The sequence below is a fragment of the Calliopsis andreniformis genome, chromosome 3 (genome assembly GCF_051401765.1).
Source record: "Calliopsis andreniformis isolate RMS-2024a chromosome 3, iyCalAndr_principal, whole genome shotgun sequence".
Lineage (NCBI taxonomy): Eukaryota > Metazoa > Arthropoda > Insecta > Hymenoptera > Andrenidae > Calliopsis > Calliopsis andreniformis.
The window spans coordinates 13,536,910-13,564,156 of record NC_135064.1 but is presented as its reverse complement, the minus strand read 5'-3'; the positions used below and the strand labels follow the sequence as shown (position 1 = coordinate 13,564,156).

The 27,247-nt window shown below is 38.4% G+C and overlaps 1 protein-coding gene across 5 annotated transcripts in view; it reads right to left on the bottom strand.

Moving 5' to 3' along the window:
* The window catches only part of Msi (RNA-binding protein musashi), a 213,351-nt gene that overhangs the window by 80,282 nt on the left and 105,822 nt on the right, over positions 1–27,247 (bottom strand). For all 5 annotated transcript variants that reach the window (XM_076393652.1, XM_076393648.1, XM_076393651.1 and 2 more), the window contains one exon: positions 24,065–24,186. Coding sequence is in view for 4 of the 5 variants with exons in the window: in XM_076393648.1 (XP_076249763.1) it covers positions 24,065–24,120 (56 nt within the window). In the remaining variant the exon portion in view is untranslated. The remainder of the gene's footprint in view (positions 1–24,064; positions 24,187–27,247) is intronic.

The following is a 27,247-nucleotide window of genomic DNA, read 5'->3' as shown; positions in this document are numbered from 1 at the left end:
AACTTCGCGAGGAAAGACAAGCGGGGTGAGCGACACTCGTGGTGCTTCCATCGCCGCCGGTTGAAACCTATCCCCTTCCTTCATCTCCTTCCCGTGACTTCCACCCGCCGCGGACGCGCGATTTTATTACGTAAATTGAATTTACCCGACGCGGAGCGACTTGCACGCTGGCCTCGACGTCGCTCTCCTTTGGGAGATAACGTCGCGGATCGAGCTAACGAACTATGCTGTAATTGATTTCGTCCAACTGACACCCGAAGGACATTAAATCTACCGAATCGTCGGCTGACGCCAAGAACTTGACACTAGACCCCTCTGATTCTGATGAATAAGTGATAAAAGATCGATCGAGCGAGCGAAACGGGGAGGGACTTTTTATTGATACTTGCCACGTCGAGGAATGAATTAACTGGTTATATTCTGAGGGAACGATATGCATTACCACTCATAAGTATTCGAACGGTGTCACATGTCGAGGAAAACATAGATTTCTTTGTAGTAACTGATGCATAATCTTTACATTTGTATCGTGTTTCTATCATATCTTAAAATTAAGTATACATAATAATTCTGTATTAACAAAATTTTGTAATTTTGTATAACATTAAGTATGCATAATAATTACAGTAATTGTATTTTTAGGAGTAATTAATGGTTAGTCTAAAGAATAAATATAAGTTGCTTCCAATAAATCTGGAATTCACCAAACTTGTGAAATTGTTCGAATAGTTGACGTTTTTATATCTATTGGGATATTTCGAATGCACTATAGGTAATATTGTTAATATTATTATGTTAATATTGCTTCTAACGGTAATGTTTAGATCTAACGATAATGTTGTTAATATTGCTTCCTATTTACTGACTAGTAGTGATATAAAATGATCCGATATTGATCGTACGAAATTTGTGTCTGTGTATATTTGATCTCTTGTTTCACTGATTCAATACTGATTAATAGACTGCGGCTCTTTATACAATTATGACAAATTTCAATACACAGATACGTACAGAATAATATAATATATTCGTATCATGAATCCATATGAATCCGTATAATGCACAAAATTCTACAAAATATCAAAAGTTAAATACAATTTGTAGTATTTGGTGGGTAAAACAAATTTCTAATTACGTTGCACTTCTCTAACTATATTTATGAAAACAGGAATTTGCACTAGATCGCAGTCTAGTGATTAATCTAACGATAAAGGTTTTAATTTCTTTTTCACCTAAACTTTGCATATACAATTTAACATACAATAGTGAGATATTAGAATTTGGAATATTTTAGTAATTAGTCATCAATAAAATGTTATTCCGCTAATATAGCAAAAAAAAAAAAAAGTAATTGTATTGAGAGTTCCAAACGACTTCTCTCCTTAACAGGAAAAAAATGCAATGAATAGTCAATCTTATCACGACATCGCGTTCCGCTCGACTTTATCAGCTCAAGCCTAATCGAATGGCGCGACGAATGAATTATTCAATCCCGTTAATTAACTGCGACAATATTCTCTTACGACGTTAATAGACGGTCGCGCACACTTGGCGCAGCAGCACGTGCCAGGCAAACCGTGAATATTATAATTTGAAGTCGCGTTACGAGGATGCTGAGATCGCGCCGATACTCGCCGCTCCGGCCAATTAACCTTGCAATTCTTGCGCGTTTCCTTCGCCTCGTTGCCTGCCATTGCCTACCACTCGCGCGCGCGACTTCGCCTACTCGCGTCAGATAGCGATCGCTAAATAGCAAGAAAAATCAAGCACATTCAATATATTTTTTCATCTGAGAATACGTGTAATAGGTAAATGTATTAGGCAGATAATCGTCAGAGATGAAATTGATAATACATCAGCTAATTGAGAGGAATCAACGTAACTATTCAGAACGTCTGTTCTCTGTTCGGTTTGAGAAATTGGAAACACGGAATGCTATTATTCAATCTTTGGAAGTGGAGATGGAATCCTGAAGGGAGGAAGTAAGATTTCGGAGTTCAGAATAGTAATAACTTTCAACGAGGAAAGATGAATTATTAAAGCCTCGTTCGGGATGGTCAAGTTACTTGAGTTCAAGCCATTTGGATTCAAGTAGCTTGATGTCAAAGTGCTCACACAAGTCAGGTTCCTTGGACTCGAATGGTTTGAATTCAAATGTAACTTGAATTGAAAGAGAAGCTTGGAGGGATGTTTCAAGTGAAGTAAAATAACAGGTTCATGTTAAGTAACTTTGTGGGAAGAACAATTATCATATTAAGGATTTAGTTGGTGTTGAATTTTTATATAAATTGTACGAACTAACAGATGATACTTATTTCTTCCCTTCTACCATTGCTCGCTCGAAACATGTTTGCCAGGGGTTGAACCGGCTCGATAAAACGCGAAGGATAAATAGAAACGAAATGAAAGATGAATTCTACTGGAGGAAAGACGCGGACGTGAACGTGGCCCCTTTCTACGGGTGAATGGACAGGAACGATTAACCGAGAAGCTTTGCGCGAATTCTAAGCGAGCTCGGACACGGCCTCGTTTAAATATCGCGGAAATTGAACCTATAAATTTCTCGTTGCCATAAATTTCGCGATTTACCGCGCGTAAACTGTTCTGCGGCGTTCCCGTTTTCGTGGCGTCTCTGGCGAGGCCCAAACGACCACCAAAAAGCGGAATAAAGAACGAAGTTGAGGGAAGAAAAAATACGGGGGTGCGTTCTGCGAGGAGGAAAGAAACTGTCTCGCGTTGATGTCATCAAATTTTTAGAGCGATAGGTCGTTATTTGAGAAAGATTTTGAGGGTTGTTTTAGTCACAGACGACTTGGATTTTTTCACAGTTTGGTTATTCGCTGGTTAAATTTTAAATACCTGTACTATATCCTCTTGATCTCTTTAATTTCCAAAGTAAATTAGATTCGAAGTCCACGAGTTAAGGACTTTCAATAGGTTGAAGACCTGTAATATTCGTAATTTTTTACAAAATTTGTAGCAGCTGAAATGTGCTTTTAAAAAATTGTTCTTTTTTTTTATTAGACCAATGTACAAGATACGCGAACCACAAAAATATTTCCACTTTTACCTAACATTGGTTTTTTATTTAAAATTGTGTTCCAATATAAAATAGTAGCAGAGGCATAACATCTGCGCATGGTATAACAATGTGGATGATTTTTATACTCGAGAAGATTTTTATTTATGAATGTATTCCCTATTTGTTCATGTAAACTGTTCTCAGGAAATCGCAAAACATCGAAAAAGAGCAGTTTCAATTTTGCCCATTGGTTTCTCTGCAAATAAAGAGTTTTCTTTTTTAGCCTTAAAATTGTACATGATAAAGCAATCGCTGAATCAATTCCATTGCCTAGTTCTGTTGTACTTTTTATTACCCACTTTATTCGTTTTGAAGGATTGCTCCGCTATGTAGGTATGTATGCCCTTTTATGTTTAGTACAATAACCTCCTTTATAAAAAAAGCCTTTGTAGTTTATTATTATAATTCCAATTGTACTTTATGACTCCACAATTTTGAAATATGTGAATTGAATTTTTAAGAAATAATTTAAACTTAATTTATGAATCGTTTAACATTTATTCACTGAAAATTATATTTCTCTACATCAAAGGCAGCTGGTATTTTTTCAAACCGTCATTTAAACAGTTAAATGCTTAAATTTCAAATTATAACTAGAAACGAGTGAATTTAAATATTTAAAGACACCGAATTAATTTACGAGCCCAGTATTTAATTATCCAGATTACACGTATTTGATCAGGAAAAGCATTATATTTGCGTTTCGAGGAAGCAGAAATCCCCCAGTTCCACTCCCATTATCATACGAGAATTTTCTTGAACCACATCCCACTGATTGAGATATCGAGTGGAGTAGCGGAAACCTTTTAAAGGATCCGCAGAACGCCTCTCGACAAGTCGGTTTTCTAAACAAGAAAACCCACCCACGATGCTCGTGAGACGCGTTATTCATCCAAGAAACACGATGCAAGATTACCTCGTTCGACGCAAACCTCGGGACTACAGGGTCCCATAAAAGGGGAATATCGTGTTTCATCTCGTACAACTTTCAGACGACGTTTCCCCGTGACGAACTGCAGAATACGTTTCCCCTACCTCGTGCTCGCATGCAATACAAAGAAAAAGAAAACAGGCAAAGAGGAAATCGCGCACAAAGCAACCGGTAGAATGCTCGGAAGAAAACGTCATACACTTCACAGGAAAAAGGAGTAGCGGAAAGCGACTTGCGCTTTGAATAATCTCACTTCAACTGAATCTAATTACGGTGTATCAGAAAAAAGCTGAGAGAGTCAGAGAGCCATCCTAGCGAACTGAAATGTTCCATTTTCCGTGGACTTAGGTCCAACTGGTTCATTCCGGGAATCAGGTGCAATAACAGTAGCAATCACGGGAACTTTTCGCAATTATGCGTCGAGTAACAATTTGATCCTGTACAGTGCAGTAACATTATCGTTCTATGGCGTACACGGTCGGGAAGATACGAACAAGGGGAGCGATAACGAAATACGTTGCTCCCTATTGAAAACTCTCGTTGCTTTCGAACTGAACGGATGGTCGGTTGAAGATAGCCGAGAAAAAATTCTGGCTAAGAATCCCGATGAAAACAGTAATCGCTGGTAATCGTCGCGACAACTCGAAAATCTTATCGAGTCGGATTTTTCACTTCACTGGCTCGAGCGGACATTGTTCTCGGGCAGGAAGAGATCGAGCCAGCGTTTCACGGGACCAGGAGGGAAGAGGAGCTCGGTTTGCTTCTAAATCACGTCGCATAATGGCGTTTAAAATGAAGGACAATTAAGAGAACAAAGCCAACCGGGATGGTAAGTTATCGTTGAAAGCGGCGCGTAAATAAGGGGAGAAATGGCCGCGGTGGTGCTTCGATTCCCTCATGATATTCCGAAAAGTGGACTCAGAGATGAATAAGAAGTGGAAAGGTAGTCAGTTGAGTGAGGAAGATTCTACTGTAACGTTGAAGATGGATTCCCAACGTTCGAAAAATTGTTTTACAATTGGATTAGAAAATAAAAAATTAGAAATTTTCTCCGTTGGGTGTACAATTAAAATATTTTAATTATTGCGTAAAATAGAACTGATACACACTATGGTTTAGAAAAGAACTGTTTCCTACAAAAAAAAAGACTTTTAAGTCAACAATTGACATTTTTTAAGCATAAGTAGCATGAGAGCTAAAGGAAGACGTGATAACATTAAAACTTGTTAAAAATACAATCTGTTGAATACGATAATAATTATAATCCTGATTCCTAAATATATTTCAATTGTTATATAACTCAATATTCCAAGTAAAAGGAAGGAGTTAAATTAATAACAAATAACCCATATGACTATTTCTCATGCGACAGTTAAACCAAAAGCATTGACATCTGTAAAGCAGTGTAATTTCAATGGCCACTACTTTAAACGTAGTTCTAGAAATAAAATAAACTAATATTCCATTTTCCACACCCATTCCATTACCCATTACCAAAAATTGTTGTTTTCTTTAACACAGCTAGCCCCCAAAATAAAAACAAACTAAAGACCGATCTGAAATGACAGAGTTCCAGCGAAGAAGCTCTATCGACCAGATCCAGTAGTTAAAGCGCTGGTATCTACCCACCCACACGAAAGCCTATTGTATCGAAATAAGGTAGAACTAATCTCAACTTGAAAGTCAATCGTTACAAAAAGTGGGGGGAGAAAAACTGGAGGATAATCTCGATTCCGCTGGCATTTCGAGCATAAATGGGTTAAGTATGTGTTTCACGATGGATGAAGCAAGACGGAAGTGGATGAAGCGAGAGGGGTTGGGCTGCAAGTAGTAAAGTACGGCTTGTGTCTGGCGCGCCGTGCCAGCCGGTGCACGTCGTGACGAGAATGCGTGCGCGAGAACGATTTCTATCCCCGCCGCTGCTATTTCGCGATTTACTGCTTATCGTTCTCAGTTTGCATCCGCCACGCCCCCCGTTCCCATCCCCGAAATTGATAGGTAAATAAGGGACCTTTCTACTAGAGAATCAAAGTAAATGTGGAACAAACTCGCGAAGGTCCTTCTACATATGCATGACTCTTCTTTAACATAAAAGGGGTTTCATATCTGTAAATATAAGATTAGTTAGGTAGATATAGTAGATGAGAGCAGAGGAAAGGTAGAGTTAATTTTAATCTGACTACTGGAGAAAAAACGTGTGGAATGAATCCTGGACACGTTCTCATTCGGCATGCATTTGTAGTTGCGTGGCTGGAATCAAATGAGCTGACTATAGGGTGAGGTGAGAGGGTGTTTCTCTAGTATAATGGAGGTGGTGTTCATAATCTGCTCACTCATGTAGTAGACACTGGATAATGTAGTATCTCTTCGCTATAAATTTGTGATTCAGTGTTAAGCGTACAGAGCGTAAGAGATTTTCTTAACCCATTGGAGATATATTATACACCAGGTGCGTAATGCAGTTAGCCAAAAAGATGAATGACACAGCTTGTGTGTAATATATTAACTGAAACAAAAATTTCAGCTTCCAAGGACTTCCGTAGGATTAGACTGCGGATTTTCATGTAAATTCACGTTTTCATAGATACGACTAAAGAAATGGAACTTAAATGTAGATTTTGCTCATCTTACAAAACATAGTGTAACATGTACCCTACGTGTCCCATGAGAAGTCGTTTGGAAAACATTAGGGGCAATGCTATCCAGGGGATTTCTTATGGAACGCGATTAGTACTTTAGATACTCTGTATATTTTCGTAAACTATACGTACTGTGTACTATCTTGCAAATGTTGCATTTCTCATAAATGCAAAAGCTTCTGCAATCTGCTTATAATTCAAATAGCAGTATAAGGTGTAACGATAAAGTTCCGCGAAAATTCATTTCGACATTCAGTTTTCAAAAATTGAAGAGATGCGAGGTTATTAACTTCAAAGTAACCCCTTAAGAGTGTATAAACTCATTTCCCAGTCGGAGCCATTAATCGTAACGTTTCAGATATCAGTTTTAATTTCCGCGTTACATTACTTTGGATTTCGAAAAAACGTCTAAAAGAACTAGAAAGGTTGCTTTACTATTACCAAATGAATCTGACGCTGAAATATATACAGGGTGTTTCATAATTTGTGGAACCTCTTTTGGGAGTTGATTGTATGCATTGTATAAAATTGTTGATTGTATAAAAACAATGAAAAAAGTCATATAAACACATGTCCTATCTGTTTTCATTTATGAAATATAATGAATTTTATAAAAAGAGCAAACTCTCTGTTCAATCTCTCTGTCCATAGACTGCAATAGTTCGTAAGCAAGATTTTTAATTGGACCCTTGTTTTTTTATGGAAAACTAACAGGCATAAAGTACGTTGATTTTTTGATCACGCGTTCACACGAAATATTAAAGAAGGTTCCAGTTGATATTAGCTAGGCAATTTTTAAATCAACATTTTTCAAATAAATAAATTGGTCGTGAATGTCCTATTGCATGACCTGTTCGTTTTTCTGATTTGAATCCATTAGATTTTCATTTGTGATGATATTTAAAATCTATTGTATACGCAATATCAATTGAAAATACTGAAATAGAATAGAGCAAAGCTTCCAACAAATTCGAGAAACACCAAGAATGATAGAGAGAGTAACCAGATCGATGATAAGACGAGTGCAGGCTTATCTTCAAACGCAAGCTGGTCATTTTGAAAATCTATAAAGGTAATTAAAACAAAAAATTTATTACCTCTCTTATAAACAATTACAAACAGGGCATATATTTATATGACTTTCTTTCATTACTTTTAAGTATACAATCGACTCCCGAAGTGGGTCTCACATGTTTCGCAACACCCTGTATATTACAGTCTGAAAGAATCTGCCTCGAAGCAATCATCCCCCATCTGTTCAATTCTCAAACCAGAAATTATACACGAATTATTCTCGAAGCTGTTATCCTCTTCCCGACGGCGAGAACAGATGATGCAGTATCCCAGATTTCGAACGTTATCAGTTAACGGCCGATCGACATATTTCGAGATAATGACAGTGGATCGAAATAAGGAAACGTACGTATAGAATCTCGAAAGGAGGGCTCGCCGCTGAGAAGGAAGCAAGAGGCAGCGTCGCGTGAATCGAGCCCGTGTCGATCCGGGATATTCTGGCAGGTATATCACACGAGGAGATCGTTACCAAAACCCTGTCGTACCATCGACTCTACGGCCCCGTTTCGAGCTTGATACCGTATCGATTCGAGGAGTCACAGGGAGACGCGGAGACGGGGGAACGGGGACAGAGAAAAAGGGGAGCGGGCGGAGGAAAAGGAAATAGGCAGAGAAGAAAGAATAGGCTGGGCGAACGAAGAAGGGGCGAAAGGAAGACGGCGGGTAGAAAAGAGACAGAGAGGGTGGAATTCTCGTCGCACGACAAAAGTACGGGTCTTCGTTACCCTTATCGGACACCGGAACCAGTATCGACAGCCCCGGGGTCATTCCGATCGAAGAATCGCCGAGTCGAGGCCTCGACTCCAGCACGCTCCTAGAAAAATCGGAATTAGGAAGGTCTGGGAAAAATCTGTCTTACTGTTGTGATCGAAGATCGAGGGGGTTATGTGCACTCATCGAAAATATAGTTTACCCTCTCACGAGGTCATTTCATTTTCGAGTCTGAGAAATGTGTGGTCAATAGAGAAGAATGAGGGATGACGAGTGGGTTCGAGGATTTTCTTTTGAAGAGCACATACGCGTAATGGAAATTTGAATATTGTAGATATGTAACTAGAGAGAGGGATTTTAAGAAGAGTAATAATGTTAGAAATATTTTCGATATTTTATGAGAAGTAAATTCGATATGCTGGCTAGATAGCTTTATTCACAATGGGAATCAAAAGCTATCTTAGGAGAATGAGAATAATATCAAAAATTCTTTATGGGGTTACTAAAATAAGTGAGATCATCGTGATATGAATAAAAAGATTGATTGAAATAGCTTCATCTAAAATTCTGATCACGCGTGATAGAACTGTTAAAGAATATAGTATGCCAGTCGAAGTGTAAGCTATTTTATGATCAACTTGAATCTAATGAATAAAATTCTTCCAAAGCACAAGGAATAAACTTCAAAATAATTATTTCTAAAAAAATAAACTCTTTTAGGAACAATTCATAATGAGCAGACATAGAGTTGACACAGTAATAATAACAGATACTATACATTGTCTAGAAGTGATATGTATTCCAGAGTACAACAAACACGAAAAATCAACACACTAATTTTATTGCAAGATTACATTTACCGAAATCTCTAGCCAACCTTGTATCATGATAACAAATTTAGATTAATCCATTTCTTATGAATTATCTTATGAGCCACAGTATTCTCTTTCCTTTAATATGCTCCATTTTGTTAATTTAGCTCTTAATAGTATGAGCTAATATGTAACTCACAATTATGTAAATGAGCTCGTCCCTCATACATGGATTAACTTAGCAAGGTATTAACAAACAAACCTTTATTACAGAATACACGAAATAATGTATCCACGGTGCAATAAATCTCAGTGAAGGAAGACAAATAAAGCTCCTCGATAATATACGTATTCACATGCCCTCGCATTTTTCCTTTCACCCCGAAGCAAAATTTCGCTTCCCTCACCTGCGAATGCTTTCAGCAGAGTTCCCACGCGTAACCTTGTATCGGGTAGTAAAACGTCTCAAATTCAAGGTAATTCCTCGTAAGGTTAAATCCAATGGTCGATACTGAACGCATTCGCGACCGAGCAACAATTCAATTTTCCCTCGCGCAACTTGCGCCTCTCTGCTTTCCTCCCTTTCCCATTTTCTCGACGATTTATTCGCAAACGACGAACGTATTACGGTTTCACAAACGACAGAGACATCCAGGGAATGGCACGTTATCGGTGAAACGTCCGTCGGCCGTCTATTTATAGTAAACTTGATGGCACGAATGCACTCTTTAAACTCGCATTTCCGCGGTAAACGAAGGGGAACGGGGATCGCGCAGAGAAAGGAAGCCATCCGTGTAGACGTTAATTCGAGCGTGTCGTCAAGTCTCAGGATATGCATACAGTAGCGTTTATAAGTATTCGAACGATTCCAGAAGTTTGGAAAATTGCAGATTCGTTGGCAGCAACTGATATTTATTTATTTATTTTAATCATATACTGGTTTAGCAACCCTTTGCTGTATATATGCTACATGTATGCAATAATAATAGAAAAAGTAACAAAAATGAGAGTGTTAAACATCTAAGAATTCAATAAACTAAGACATATATCCCGTCTAACAGTATGATGTGAACCGAAAAAATTAAGAAATACATTAAATTCATTTATATTTATAAAGACGCGATTAAGAGTAGGCTGGATCTTCAGAACAAGCACAGTAATTTTAGTTTTACAATAATAAAGCTGTAGTAGTGATCCTTATAATTTCTTGTTAATATTCTATGTTAATATCTTGTTAGTATAACAGGATTATCACACATACATATGATAAATACAAATATGAATAAAAAATATCAAAAATTCATGTGGAATGATATAGTTTTCTTCCAAAAAGAAAGTTAACACACATCATCAGAAAATCTTATCTCACGTAAAAAAGAAAGAAAAGGTTTCAATATTATATTCACACAGTAAATAAATTCATTCTGCCTAGATACAAAGGTTCTAGATAATTGTCTAAAAAAATAGTGTAGACACTCCAGGTAATTGTGTCACAAATTCATTTGCCGAGAGTCCTGACACCGCTACAAAATCAAAATTTTAAAGGATGGATCAAAATTGCAAATTTCGAGCTGTCAAAGGTAGCCAGTGGCTCGCAAACAGAAAACAATTCGTTAGCTATTGCAATACGGCACCTCCAACATAGGCGTCCGCTTTTCCGCAGACCCGCAAGGGGAAATTGAGTTTCCCTTCGATTCGCCGTAACGTTGTTTCCACTCAAATAACATTACAGATCCGGCTTGTTGAAGCGGTTCCTGAAACATCTTTCGCGTGCCAGCTATCCAAATAGCGTCGCGCCGAGCAAATTGTTTAATTCTACGCGATGCTGTAAATTTCGGGCTGGTACCGCGCGAAATCGCACGATTTCGAAACAGTAACTTCACTAGAGACTTCGAACGTTATTTTCTGAATCGTCTTACGCTAAATTCTGTGATTAAGTTGCTGCAAGAAATTCGATTTAAAGAGACTAATTTTCAGTTTGTAGGTACAGATGCTTGACGTACTTAAATATGGTGTTTAAACACAACCCTACATTTGTGGATATAAAGGAAACGATTTGAGTGACATTTCCAAATAATTGAATTTATGATTTGGTTTGAGATTCAAATATAATGTGGACTTAAGATTCAAAGCTTTGGACTTCAATATCCAGAAAATAGAAATATGTGATTTAATGTCGTTTTGTCTTACAATTATAAGAATACATAGTTAATTGCATTTGTAGCAATTTGAAGAGTGTGAACAATTAGAGAATGCACATAACTTTCAAAACTATAGAAAATATGAAGAATAGAGTGTAAATTATGGTACTCGAAAGACGAAGCCAATTTTGATTCACCTTTCATTTCTTTCACTGTGTTTATAAAAATGTGAGACTGCATGAAAATCCGCAGTCTGCTTATCATTATTGCTCGCACGGGGGAAGAAGCGTCGAAGGGAACAAGAGGCAGAGTTTTCATAATTCAGTATCGCCTATTTGCTGGGTCGAAATCGCGGCAGCGTGGCGAGCAACGCGTTTCAACGAGAAGAGCCGCCCTTGCAAGGCTGCGAACACCGCTCTTACAACCCTCTCGAGGCCAGAAGAATCATGGTTTCGTAAACAGTGGCCTATTTCGCCGCAGTGAATCCCTGCGTCCGTATCTTCATTGTTCGCCCGTTTACCTCGTTGCAACGCGTCGCGGCGATGCAGCGGAACGATTGTAAAAAATTAATTTTCGAGCCGAATGTCCGCGACATCTCGATAAATCTTGATAAGGATCCGCCCGGCACACGCGCGAGAAGTTCAATTATTTCGACCGTTGCCCGCGGCGGTGCAGCGAGATTCGTTACGAATGCACCGCGCACGCATTGCACTCTGCGCTGCATACGAAATACACACTGTCGCGCGTCTCTGTAGTTTTTATATTCACTCTGGTATCCGATTTAGCCGCGTTCTATCGATAAAACTCGAACACGCACCTTCGATGTAAATTATTACAGAGGGTGTTTTAAAGTTAAACGAATCGCGTCAATATATTCTGCAAGTGGAAATAGCAAAAACTGTTAAATGAAGTTTGGACAGATTTTATTCAAATCTTCGAAGAGAGATATTGAACGTGAGGGTATCAGTTAGTTCGCTATTATTTACTGAATATTTTCAACCTAATATTTTCAAATAAAATATTGAATTTAACCAGTATTACGTTTAAATCTTTAAGTGTTTTAATTTGAAACCTTAAAGATTCCAAATTGATAATATTTGAAAGTTTAAAAACTTCCAAGTCTATTTATTCTCATTTCTACGAGAAGCGTGTTAGCAGACATTTAACGATGTCGTAAGATTAGGTATTGTTGCTCATGAAATTAACCTATGTCATCGGTAAATTGCATTCACAATTCTGAATGTGCTATCTACAACTTACTATGTACCTAGCTGAGGGTACATTCTCCTTTGTGCTTACGTGCATGTTAAGCTAGAATCGAATAAGCTGCCTATACTGATACAAGATATGGATTCGATTAGTAGGTACCACAAAACTGCTCCAACAGCAAGCTTATTAGAATCTCCATATCCAAGAGCTTTTTTATATAATTCTGTAATAAAATATTTTCGAGATCACTTTCCCACGAAATCATTTTTATTTCAACCTACAGAAGCAAGCTGGACACACTTGAATCGTTTCACTTCAGAACACACTGTATAAATTTTACTCGAATCGCGAGGCGAGTCAGGTGATTCCATCGCGTCAGGAAAACTGGAACAGTCTACGATCGATTATTGATTTCCCGCGCGCTTATTACCGGCGTTACTCGCTGTAATTATAATGTAATTAATTTCGTTATTCTGCAATTCATCCGGCACAAGCATCACCTTGTTACAGCGAACGTAATTGAAACAGAAGAAACGTTCTTTCGCTGGAGTACCATCGCACAGTGGACTGCACGCGATAATTATAATTATGCGAATTGCAGTCCAGATTGGCGTGCTATTCCATGAGAGGTTATTTCGAATTGGAAATTTCTTTTTCATGAGTACTTGAGCGCTCGCAAAGTGTTCGAGAAGCGACTATAATATTAACAGTAAAATGTAGGAGAATATCAGAATTAATGATGTATGCCCTGTTTTTCTTGGACAGAATTTTAAATTAAAGCAATAACAGTTAGTGTCCCATTTGAAATTTGAACTTTGGAAACGAGGTGTCCCAGTGGGCATCTTGTCCACGAAGATTGGGCGTATTCTAAAATAAAATCTGGAGATTTACGGCGCAGTTGGCACGGTCGTCAATTAATACACGTATGTATTAATGTTGCTGTATCAGAAACTAGTATAACCACGATTTTCGGAGCATGTGCTCTCAAATGTTCCCGCAAAATTGTCCCGATTTTAAGCCAAATGTCGAATATGGCTTATTAATTGCTGTACATGTTACACGAAATGGCAGGCCGCTATATTGGGTCTCTTATACAAATTAGCGAAGTTGTATCTTGGAAACGAATCTACTAGGACCAAAATAAAACTATCCTGGCCGTTCGACCTTCTGTCGCCTTAAAATATTATTACACTCTGTTTTCTTTAAATAGTAATTTATATTGTTTGACTAGACAATGTAGAATTCTACCCATTATTAGAATGAGAAAATGAAATATTGCCTACGCAGATTATTTTTGTACCTCAGAACACAAAAATACTTGGGTCACGTTGGTTCCCAGGTACAGACATTATGTAGAAAATCAAGTTAGTATTAAAAATCTAAAACAATTGAATTTTTATTCAAACAGAGGTCACAGTGCCGATTGGAGTAGAGTTAAGAAGCCTAAAGACAGCCGAAAACCTACAACATTAAAAGAAGAAGCTATACCTTCACTTTGGTGTATCAACAAATTTTTCAAGCTAAATCAATAACAGCGCATGAAACGTGAAATCTTCTATCAAAGTTATTTTACACGTACGAAACACTAAATAATAAACACTGTTCAAGCCACTTTATATTTAAAACAGCACAGATATATTCCTTCGATTGCGTCATTAACTCAAATGCTATTTCGAACAGCACTCATAACTGGCTACCAAGTGTACGCACGTTGTCAAAAGTCACCTGCCGCTATCGCTCAATTCTTATCGCTTTGTCAATTTTTTGCTACCTCCTGAAACTGGAACGCTCAGGTTCCGCATTCTCTCGCTACCTGAAAATACAGGGAAATGCAGCAAGCGTTCAGCACAGCCTCCAGAATTTCCAGCCGCGCTTTAGTTCGATACGTGTTACAGGTTTATCGAGGAATCTTCTCGGCGCATTTACCGCGCTACATCGCAGCATATTTTAGGTCATCGGATCTTCAACAATTCCGCTTCGTCGTGTTATTTTATTCCCTGCCGCTGCGCGGGAAAAACAGCGAGCCACTAGCTTGCGTGTTTCCTCGAAAATCGCGCGAGGTGTAATTAAAACACGGGACCCGCGGCTACGCCCAACTATCGGGAATTTTTCTATTCTTTCGGCAACCTCGACGCCTATAAAAATACCATCGCTCCTGAAGCTGGAATCCATATCCGCTTTCAGGTTGCCATTAAGACTTCTCGTTCGAGCCATCCAAGAATTGGCGTCGACAGGTAACAGTGTTTCATAGCAGTGATGATCGACATCGATATCTGTAGCGTTGAGGTTCTAAAGATCACTATTGTTCAGATTTTTAGGAGAGTGCTGAAGAAAGATATTGCTTGCATTTTAACTTTTTTCAGGGATGTTTGCAAAAGTATTGTAAAGGTTTTAGTTTTCTGAATTTGAATGTTATGGGCAAAGATATATTTGCTATAGATTTTTTTGTGAGGAAATATGAAATTTTGGAAGATGTATTATTATTGCTGTTATTATTATACTTGGATATAATGCTTTACTATACTAATGCAAAATATGTATTTAATTATTAAATAAGATCTAGCCTGTTAACATAAAATGCAAAATATGGGGTGCAGTATGAGATAATTATTTTATATAATTCTAACGTGATTAAAGAATTGAGTAAGTGTAATCGAAAGAAAATTAAATCATCTTTCTAATATAATTATAATCGTCTCTGAAGAGATTTACACTTTCAATGCTACGTCGTCACTTATATGTATGCATATGAAGGTACTGCTCTAGGTTATTAGTATGACTATGAGTTATTGTTAATTTGCATGATTATAATATAAATTATTAATGAGAATTCCTGTTGGTGTCGACTAGAACTATGCTATAGCTCTAATGAAATAGTCGATTAAATACGCCTTTATATAACATTAGGAACACTGCGCATAGTTAAATGTGGTGATTAACCTATTACGAATAAAAAAAGACTAAAGCTTTTCAATTTGGAGTGTTGAAAACAGAAAGGATATCTGATTTATTAACAATATTTCACGCAAGAAAATTACAAAATTTGCTACTGTACTGTCTCTAATATACATTATCACGACATGAGTACTATGAACAACGTTAATATGAAAAATAAATGCGACTGATGTAACTAATCCGAAAATGTTAATTGTACCCAATAAATCTCTCTCAGTCTTCCAAATAAATTATCAAAATAATTTGTGGTCACGTATCAGACCTAAACTCTGAATAGAAATATTAAATTAGGAAAAAGGAATCTTTGAAGTACAGAAAAATCTGAAAACGATCACCTTCTAGTTATGTCCTTTTCTCCATTAAATTTCGGCATTTATCAGGGACAAAAAAATCTCTATCCTTGGGAAGCATGGACAAAGTCTATTACTTCGGCCGATGGTCGATTTGCGAACCGTGAGCCGCTTCAGAAGGATTACGGTCGCACGCGCGAGCACATCCTCTTGTGCAATATTCTCGATAATGGCAACGCGATGTAGAAACGCCGCCGCCGTGAATTCGTCGATCGTATCGCATGCAAATAGAATATGTACTCGAGAAGCGGCTCGTACGAACTGGCGAAGAGAATCGACAAATCTCGCACAATTTCCGACCGATCGATTGGCGCCTCTTTTAAATACACCTGCCGGGTCGACGTTATACTCGCCTGCGTTGCCACCTGCCGTCCTAATCGGTATTGTACCTCGTGACCTAATTTCTGGTAACTGGCAATGAAAACTTCTGTCGAATAGTGTGTTGAGAAACTGAAGAACGGATTAATTTTGTATGACTCAATTGCGAGTATTATATAAGCCTGTAAGAAAGCTTTAATATCTTAAATATTAGATGTATGGGAAGGAGAGTTAACAACTAATTGGAATGCAGAACTAATTTTGTAGTATTATTCTTTGAAAGTGTAGGTAATTCTCTAGTTTTTAATATTTACAACTTTCCTGGAATCTTGACTCTGTTCTGTCTGATCATCACTGGTTTATTCTACTTAATATTTCTAACCTTAACACGTTTGAAATTGGTATATTTTGTATAATATATACTACTATATATTTGTGATATTTTTTGTAGTTTTTAATACCTACAACTCTTCTGTAATTTTGACTCTATTCTGCCTGACTATCACTGGTTTAATCTACTTAATATCTACAATCGTATGGCTTGTCTGGTGTATCAACAATCTTGAATATAGTACCTATCCTCTACATGTTGCAAAGTGAATGATTTCTCATACATCAATATACACATCAATAGTATCTAAACTATATTATATGTACATACTTCATTAGTCTCCCCACAGAAAATATTTTATTAAATTTCATCTAATAATGGAAACTACTATGGTATATCTTTTTCATTAACCCGCTTCATTTTCAGCTTCTGTTCATTTTCCTTGAATTGAACACGAGCAAATAAAATATCCTCCGAATCTGACCATGAACGTAATAATCCTATAGAATTTAATAATGCTTCTACAATACAAACGCTAGACCTCCATTACCACTGTAATAAATGTTACGAACACACACCGAGTAATAATTAACTTACTCTTGCGGTACAAGAAGAACAATTGCAGCACGAACTTCAGACGTGAATAAATCTAAAAGAATTTTCGAAAATCCTCTCACAATCGGGCCTCCCAACGGTGCGCGCTGACTTAACTCGCCCAAAAGAACAATGAAATATTCCCCCAGAACGAGAAACGAAAGAAATAAAGGAACAATTCCCGTCAGCATGTTGCATTCCGCATCCCAGCTGAGGACAGCGAGGAAATGACAAGAAAAAGAGAAGCAGAACGACAGGAAGCGATAAACAGCGAGGGAAGGGCGAAGGAAGGGATAAACACGCGGCAAATCGAAGTTGGATGTCATTATCGTAAATATCAAGCTCCGTCCACCGGTTGACGTTAACTAATTTTAAGAGCCACCCACGGTATTCCAGCCACTGAATTTACGCCGCGTGGGCTGCTGGTGCACCTGTCGCCGCGCGTGTGCTCCTCTCGCGAAATAAATTAGCAACGCGCCAGTCAACGCGGCGTGCAACTGTCGTCAACCAAAACATCTTCTTCCTCTTCTTCTTCTGCCGCTGCTTCCTGAATGAACCCACGGAAATAGGAACGTCAACAGCTGCGCGGTCTGAACAAAGTGACGACCCGTGCTACATGTGGGAGTGGACAGTTAATAACGGGTAATTGAGCCCATTATCATATCCGTTTAGCGGTGAATTATAACCGCAATAGCCGTGGAGAGTTCGATCCGAATTATCGGTACCAGACAGCATCCCGTAGCTCTCCTCGGGAACGAGCACAGTTAATCTCTTGCCGAATGATTGATGCACGATGGACGAGCTTTCGATACAAATTTTTCTCGAAGCACTTCGGCTATGCGGCACAAAAGGAATGATTGAGTGGGAGAGCTCGTGTCCTACTGATCAATTCAAAAGGGAAGATCTGTCCTCGTGTTACAGAACACTTTTATTGTGGAGGGAGTAAGCGCATAGTGGCTCATTGATAGAGAATGGAGGATAAATTATGCAGATACATATTCAAGCGGTGTATTGCAGAATGGAAGGCGCAAGTCGTCAAAAGAGAAATGTACTTGTTCTAAATTTTTTCGACATTTTCTAACATTGGGAAATATATATCTATTAAGAGAGTTTCGTCGTTTATACTGACGCATATTGTATAAAGAATATCGTATTATAAAAAATATCTGTAAAAATGTGGTTTTTCGGCTACCACTGCGCTATCTATGACTTCATTTAAATTTCATTTATGCTATATTATTCCTCGTAAAAATTCAAGTAATTTTCGTCTTCACCATTTCTTTCCATGTTTGTTATTTTCTGAATTATTTCGCTCAGAAAGTTTTCAACCCTTCAACTTTCAACCTCCAATACCGTTTAAGCTTGTCTAATGAAATCTTTCTCTATCTCTTACCGTTTAAAAGCTACAGCCTGCCTTAGTTGCGTGAAACACCCTGTACATAGTCTAAGAATTAAACACGTACACACTGAATCACAAGCTCCACATTTTCCCAATAAACGGCCACGAAAAAGAGCCAAAACCATGAACGTCGTGAATAACTATAATCGACGAAACGTGTCGCACAAAGGGTAGACATCACAGTTTCTGAGTCATCTTTGAGAGATCGCGACCCACGCGCGAATCACAGGGCTTGATTACCGTTTTCTCCGTTCGATCTACGACTCCCCTGTCGTAGGTCAGGAACAAAGGAAGTCTGCGAAGAAAGAGTTAATCGCGGCTTCCCCCTTCCCTCCTCTTCGGCGGAGGAGCATCGCGAGAAAAGGGTCGGCTTCGTCTGTAAAATTGCGACGTGCTCTCCGCTTGAAAGGGCTTTAATCAAAACTGTGCGAAAAAGGGACCGGAAGGGAGGAAGAGAAAGACTCGCATTTTTATCCAGTCGAACGTCGCGGGAGTCACGTTTGACCTTCCTCGTCGGAGCGTTCGGACTCTAGGAACATTCACGCATTCTTCGTGGCAGTCGTTGTTCGAGAAAGCAACAACGAAACGTGAAGAACATTGCCAGGGAGGAACGATAGCAGTAAAGGGTAAGGGTGAGCTCTTTCGACGACTGCATTAATAACAGTCGAGGAATCGTTTTGTATACGACGAGACAGGACTCGAGCTGCCTTCTAACGAAGGGATTAGCTTCTCTTAATTTCAGTTTATTGTGTAATCTGAGAAACCTTGGTCCCTGATCCTTTACAACACACCGACGTCTGTGATTCTCCCCCAAAGAGAGATTTGCAATGTGAAACATGACTGTGCGTGGAATATTAAAAATTCGTTTCTTAAATGTTGCGGAAAACGTCTGAACATTTTTAGATAAATATAGTTTATCTGATTCAGAGTATTCTATAATGTCATCTATTCTTTGTATCATGTGGAGTATATTGTGACCGATGGCACAAGAGAGAGAAAGAGAGAGATGGCGGTTCAATTTATAAGTTTTCTGAAGTTGGGAAAATAATAGAGATTTTAATCTTGTGAGACGAGATCCTCCAGTGTAACGGCCAGTTTTTAATGAGTTTTTGCTAGTTTGTAGAACTCGTCAAATAAAATAGGTAGGTACGTTAGTGGGTACTTTCTTTTATATGTATATGAATAAGTCTACAAGACATTATCTAACAATTAGAAAATTAAAATCTTTGAAAATGTGAATATTTAAAAATTTGAGTATTTTGAATTTTAAATTGCCTGAAAATTTGAGGATATAAATACCTGAAAGTTTGAATATTTGAAAATTTGAATATTTGAATATTTGAAAATTTGAATATTTGAATATTTGAATATTTGAATATTTGAATATTTGAAAATTTGTATATTTGGTAATTTGAAACTTTGAATAGCTAACCATTTACATATTTGAAAATTTGAATATTTAAAAACTTGAATACCTGAAAATTTCAATAGTTGAATATTTGAAGAAAATCTCAAAATTTAAAAATTTGCATATTTGATATTTCGAAACTTTTAGTAGCTAAAACTTTAAATATTTGACCATTTAAATTCTTCATAAACTACGTGTTCGAAAATTCGAATATTTAAAATTTCGAAGATTTAACGAACAGATTACACAAAACTTTGAATATTCAAAGAGTCTACATGTTTAAAAATTTGAACATTTGTAAATACTATAGAACATACTTCAAAAATCTCACTCTATGAAATATTTAGAGGCCCTTACGTACCAGTTATTACTAAGAAAAGGAAAACCTTAGAAATAATCTTTAAAGCGGATCTGTTAGCAGAAGCATTTTGACTCAGGTTCAAGTTAAAGAAGTAAAAGATAACGAAGCTAGTACACAGAAACGAGGGGCAACCTCAGACGCAGCTGTTAATGCTAAACTGCGCTCCGAATCGCGTTTAAGCGAAATTAGGCGCAGATTTTACCATGGAATTACAGCGGCCTCTCTTCGTCCAGGATGAAAGCTGCGGGTTCCCCGTAGCCTGGCCGAAATTCGCCGCGACAATTACCGTACTGCTCCGAATGTATTCCGTCTTCTTTGAAGTGTATTCCAGGCTTTTCGTTACGCGCAACAATAGCCCGTTCCCGCTTTCTTTGCTCCATTATATCTCTCCTGACGCCCTTCCCCCCTCGTCCTTTCTGCGCGCGCGACTACGACCTTTAAGGCGGATTCAGATGTGCATATTCGGTTGACAATGGAGAACGTCGGCTGCTCGAATGCAGTGCACCGTGAAAACGGATCAGTTTCGACCCTCTCGCGAATAACCTCGATTCACTCCTCAAACGAAAACTAATTTTTATTATTCATAGTTGAGCCCTCAAAGAAAATCTCTTGAATTCTCTAAGGGAAATGTGGAGAAAGAGAGATCGTTCAAGTTGTTTCAGAGGTGCTTCAAAATCGTTTAGGGTTGTGTATTGTCTTTGATAAGATATGAAGAGTATGTAGCAACAGAGAGTCAAGGATTAATTGAAGTTCAAGTTAATCTTGATTGAAGAAGTCTGAGTTTCTAAGTTAATCAATGCAGCAAGTAAGCAATCGAGAGAGTGCTTAGCAATACGTTGACTATAGTTAGGATCACTATTGATTAATAGTTTAATAGTATATACTAAATATGTGAGAATAAATAAAAATACATATGAATAAATATAAATGAATAAATACAAAAAGTTTCAAACTACATTCGAAAATCAAACTCGAATTCAAACTGAAATCTCGCAATCAGAACTTTTTATTATAGCTAAATTACTAAACCATTTTTGTTGTTAATAAAATACACTTAGAAAACTGTGCGGCAGTGAATATATTAAATGTAGCATTAAAATCACTAATTGTTAGAAATAATTTTGTCCTCAGTGTTTCTAAATTCGTAGAATCCTGAAATTCGTTAAATTTTAGCATCCGTATAAAATTATTAAATTTTAGATAAATCTAGACACAAAATGAGAGAATGAGAGAATGAGATATAACCCTCAAAAGGAGCATAAATTAAACGAGAAAACGTCAAACTTTGAGCGAAAGAAAGTCATTAATTATTCTACTCATTTTTATTTATTAAGAAAGAATATAGCGATAAAGTTAATTACTATGAATCTCAACGTTTATTAAGATCGGTGAGCATAATTTAACAGGTGCAGAGAGTAATCCACTTTGTAACTAGATTCAAGACAGCTACGATGCTCCTCATCGTCGCTGATTCTAAGAGAACAATTAAATGACCAACTTTACTACCGCTTTTAGAAACGGCGTTAAAAATTTATACTTGAAGCTCCTCGCTCGCTTCTCTTCCTGCGAGACTTGAAATTAAATGTTTCTACCAACCAGCTATACCTACTAAATTTACACCGCGTTAACTCTTTAATCTTTCGACTATTTACGGAAAACAAAAAAACGAAAGTAGACGATAAACTGTTTATTTATGCAATTACTGAAAAATGTTAAATTTGTACCTTCAATTTTTAGAAGATATTTATTTCTATTTGTAAATGCTGGAATGTTTCTTGAAATACCCATTGAGATTTGAAAAATTAATCTTATGAAGCTTTTTTACGTAAAAGGGATCTTGAAATAGAGATTTCTATTTAGTTTCTATTTATTGCGTTTAAATAAGAACTACAATACCCTCAAAAAGGACATTTTTAAATTCTCCTGTATCTTTACCAATGAGAAAACTGTTACCCAGATCTCGAAGTATTATAAGACTTTTTCATCCCCCATTATAAATTCCTTTTTATTCTTGAAATATGAAAATAATAACTTATCTAACAGACATACAAAATAATACAAAAAATAACGTACAAGTGATTCTATTTAAATAACAAAAATGTACATCGTTTCAAAAAGTTTGACAAAATTCCCACATAAAATAGTAGCTTCAGTACACAGTATCCTACCAATTCAATCAGCATCTACAAGATGAATATTTCTATAACCCAAAAATACGATGGAACGACTTCGAAATATGTACTCAAAGAATCCAATACCAGATACCTAAGGAGACCCATGAAAGGCTTCCGAGGTATCACCGTAAAGCTGCTCGAGGACAGCTTTCATATACCATAATCACCGTCGACGATGGGCCAAATACGAGAGGCAAATGCAGTTGGTCGACGTTTCACGTTGCACCGCTTTGTGCACAATCGTTGACACGAATTCCCTCAAAATGCACAGCCCGGCCTTTGTTCCCCTGCGCGTTTCGCATTTAGCACAATCACGATATTTCTTCGCGTAGAGTCCCCAGACCCTTTATCGTCGACAGATTCCCCTGTTAACGGATTTCCCGAAACCCGTCCCCAAGCAGACCTCAACATCCATCTCTGATTATCGCCGAGGGGGTCTAACAGCGCGGGTAACATTGTCGCTGGGTTCGGTGCAAAGAGGATCGTCGCGAGACATCGACGCGAGTTTAAGTCCTGGTGGCTGGTGTAGACACGCGTGTTACACACAGACAGCATGCACTACGACAGGTCTACCTATGTAGTTACCAACGAAGCTTCCAATGGTATACTACCGCTACGCTGGCAGCGTGCAGACGCCTCGGTTATGTGTCGTCGTTACGCCCCAATCCACTGCGCCCCTAATGCTGAAATACGCGCGGCCCGCGAATTCCGTGGATCTTTGACAGAGCTGCCCAACCACACCGCCATTTCTCGTAATTCCGATGCAGGGATAGCGACCGACGATGCGCGACTTTTTGCGGTGTTTTAAGAGAGTACACCAACTTGTTGGTTTCAAAAAGCTGATAGTTCTTTTTTGCGACATTTGCAGAGTTTGGGTGTGCAGAATGTTTTGAGATTGGGGTAGTTGGAGTTATAGCATTGAACAGGATTTAGAATGAGGTGGATTTAAAATTTGAATTGTGCCCTTCTTGAAACTATATTTTTTGGATACGTTATTGATTCTAATGTTGGATAATTCTTGTCAAATTATCTAGGATAAATTGTTGAAATATTGGGAACGCTTGACGATGAGTCTTGGAAGTAGAAAAGGAAATTTTTTCCTTAGAAAATTACCATTAGCATACTGTTCAAAATAATTAAAAAATCATGTGTTATAATTTAGATACGTTTATGAACATAGAATTTTGAAATCTAGAATTAATGGGATGAATAGTTTGAGAGATCTGGTATATATTAGCTGACAAAAGCTTAGAATTTACCTATTTTTCTAAACCTTCAGGGTGGTGTATCTCCTAAAGATTAAGTATTTTTTTATTCCCTATTTTCTAATGAAAATAAAGAACTATTTTTTATGATCTATAATTGCATTTTACTGCCCCAATAGCTATTTAATTAATTATTATTGTGAAGTAAGTATTGGTACAGAAGAAGATAATTTGAACCGAGGCGCCTGCAGTGAGTTGCCCTGTCCCAACCTCGAGGCAACCTTTCAGCCTTCGCGAAGCTTTCGAGAGACTCTTAAGAGGCTTCTAGTAATGATTCCAAGGCGTGACAAGCTGTTACGTAGTCACTTACCAGTTCTCCAGGATGCCAACGTTCGAGAAGTTCGGTGGAAAGCTCGCGGCCGCCATCGGTGGTCGCGGCTAAACCTTGTCTGTCCTGTCACTTCTCGTACCCTTTACGGATGTAACGTGTCGCTGAAATCAGAAAGGATTGAATTAATCCCCTGTGATGGAAAATTTCTATTCAAAACTTCAAAAGATTGAATAAACATGCTTCCGCGCAAATTTTAATTTTACTTTAAAGTATCCTTTTTGTGAACTTGAGTACTGATATTTGAAATTAACAGAAACTGAACTACTGAATTAGTTACTGAGAACAGTTTACTTATTCAGCTGTTCTACGTTATTTAATTCCTTTTGTAGTTGAACTATTCAGTTTTTCTCAGCAGTTCATTTCATATTAATATTTGATTTTTAATTTTTTGAGATATTTATTGTGTTTTAAAATTGTCATTATTAGAGTAATGGATTAACAGAAGAGTGAAATGTGCAGAGCTCTCAAAACTGGATTTTTAATTATTCTTTCATACATTAACGAGTAATTTAATTTCATTTAATAGCGTGTTCATCAATGTTGCACAAAGTAAATAGTTAGAAAGTAATTTGATATAAATTGCGAAAATTGAGGTGTAACAGAAGATCGTCATTAACCCTGGAATACATCGTACCACCCATATTTATGCAGTAAAAATAATATTTGAACCTTTTAATTTACTTCAAAACTGTAAAAACTGTTTAATCACAAAACACTTGAAATGCATTAAAATCGATAATACAGAAACATACATGTTTTTATATAGATACACGAATATATAGAATATGTTTCCTATAATAGTGTTTTAGGATGAACAAAATTTTATAATCAACAAAGAAACACTTTATCAAAATTCCATCAAAATCGTCCGACACATCTATTATAATAATAATACCTCGCATGTTTCACAAGATTTTCCCTTCACCCAAACTTTCATACGACTGAAAATAATAATATTCGACTATCATCCCCGATATTATCCACAGACAACGCGCGTGTGCTTAGAGCACGCCCATCAAAGACAGCTTTGCATCTCCGCCACACACGCCTCCTTAAAAAATCTCCCCAGCATCTCATTAGGAACAGACGGAAGAGACGGAGTCCTAGCAGTGACACTCAGAACGGAGCTCCGTGTTACATATTCCATTTACCACTTAAAGCATCGTCAGAAAATAGTCGCGGAGGGTGGTTGGCGCAGGGCCGCGAGGAGAAGCCGCGCCTTCAGCGCTCTTCCTTTCTCGCATTATTATCTTTCTACTTTCGGCCGAGTTCGCGTCGCACCGCCACCCGGTATCGGTAATGAACGATCTATTGTGCAGGCAGGTGCTCATTCAAACAGCAAGAGAGACGAAGGCAGAGTGCATCGAAGAGAACGAGAGATCAACAAGAGAGCGAGAAAGAGAGGGAGAGGAGGTATGAAAACGGCACTCGTTAATGGACTCCCACCAGACTCTTTCACCCTAGCCTCCCTCTTCCTCCCTATCAGAAGCCATCTCTCTCTCTTCCTGCAGCCTTCGTCCTCCGACTCTCGGTTCCTCTTATCTCTCTCCCTCTCTTTTTGCACCTATGCCGCTTCCTTCCTCCCCCAACTGCCCCCTCACATTTCTACCATTCGCCTTTCGTCTCCTCCTGTCCTCCTTCAACCCTTGTCCTCCCTTTTAGCAGACTCTGAAGTTCGTTTCGCGCGCTCGTCGGCCTTCCAGCAGCCGAGCCCAGCCGCTGGCTCGCTGTGGTGATGCTACACGCGTAAACCACTCTCCATGCGCAACATCCCCTGTTATGTGTGATTATCATCGCCGACGGTTAACGGACTCTAAGACGTCTGTGTCCTCTGTAGAGACTGGTTGCGAGAGATAAATAGATGGATACCAGCGTCAGATGAATAGGTTCATTGTAGGGAAAGTATTCTTGTTTAGAAAGTGATAGAAGTTAGTTTCAGGTAGGACAGAATATCCGTACAATTCTACTGCCCTTGAGAGAATGAGTGATCTGACCCTTTCTCGTAGAACTCTCTGGGCCAGGTTGTTCTCCACACGTTGATTGCTACGTCAACCAAATCTGGGTACGGCTATGTTTTCGTGAAAGCTCTGTCATCCATAATTAAGTGACACTTCTTAAAACAATTCAGAACGATGCCAGTTACAGTATAGAAGCAAGTAGATTAATTTTGAGTAAAGCACATGTACTTCCTGTTCAGAGCTGGTAGATTTGCATCTGGAAAGCGTGTGGGTCTACTTGGTTACAGTGGATAGGCCCTTGTCTGATCTCACATGTACTATTGGTCGAAGTGGTTACAGTTACTAAGGGAAGCTGAAGTCAATTGATGCGAGCGAGGGACCACTTTTGTCTATGTCTTGCCTTTCATCAGTAGTTGTGATCACTTCGGCCAATAATACGCTTCAGCAGAAAGTACGTGTAAGATCAGGCGGGACCTATTCACTGTGACCAATTAGACCCAGATACCTTCCAGATGCAAGTCCTGACATAAGGAAGGGGAGAGATCAGCTGTTCGATGGTGAATGACCTCACCCTTCCCTTACATCAGGGCTACAGTGTCATGCAAACAACCACTGTCGAGGCCTTCACGTGGACTCATTTCTCGCGATTCCCACCAGATTTTTAGACGACTGTAACTAACAACGGAAGCCTCAAACGTGAAATCATTACTCTCGATTTTCATCTTATTTTGGTGTCTAGAATTACTCCTTAAAACTACAGAAGCTCTGTTCAGAAACACTCTGTACATTTTGGCCTCCCTTAACCCAAACATCTATTGCTAAAAGTGAGCCAATCCACGAACACCATTTACTGCAACCACGAACCATCACGAGTCAAGGACGAGAACAACTGAATATTGCAACCATTCGCCTTCATTATTATGCTCGGTTCGCGGTTCCGCTGTGGACGTTGGTTGATGGAGCGGGAAGAATGCGTTGATAAAGAGGACGAGGACGAGGAGGAACGAGGAAGACATCGTGGAGCGCGGGGAGAGGAGTGAAACGGCCGAGTGAAAGAGTAATAGCGGGGACAGGAACGCGGGGTGGAAAGCGGAGCGATAAAACGGAAAAACGATGACGATGAGTAACGGTTAGCGAGGATTGAGAGAAGGATGTGGAAAAGTAGGGAGCGGCTGACGGGCGGAGTGACGAAGATACATGGACC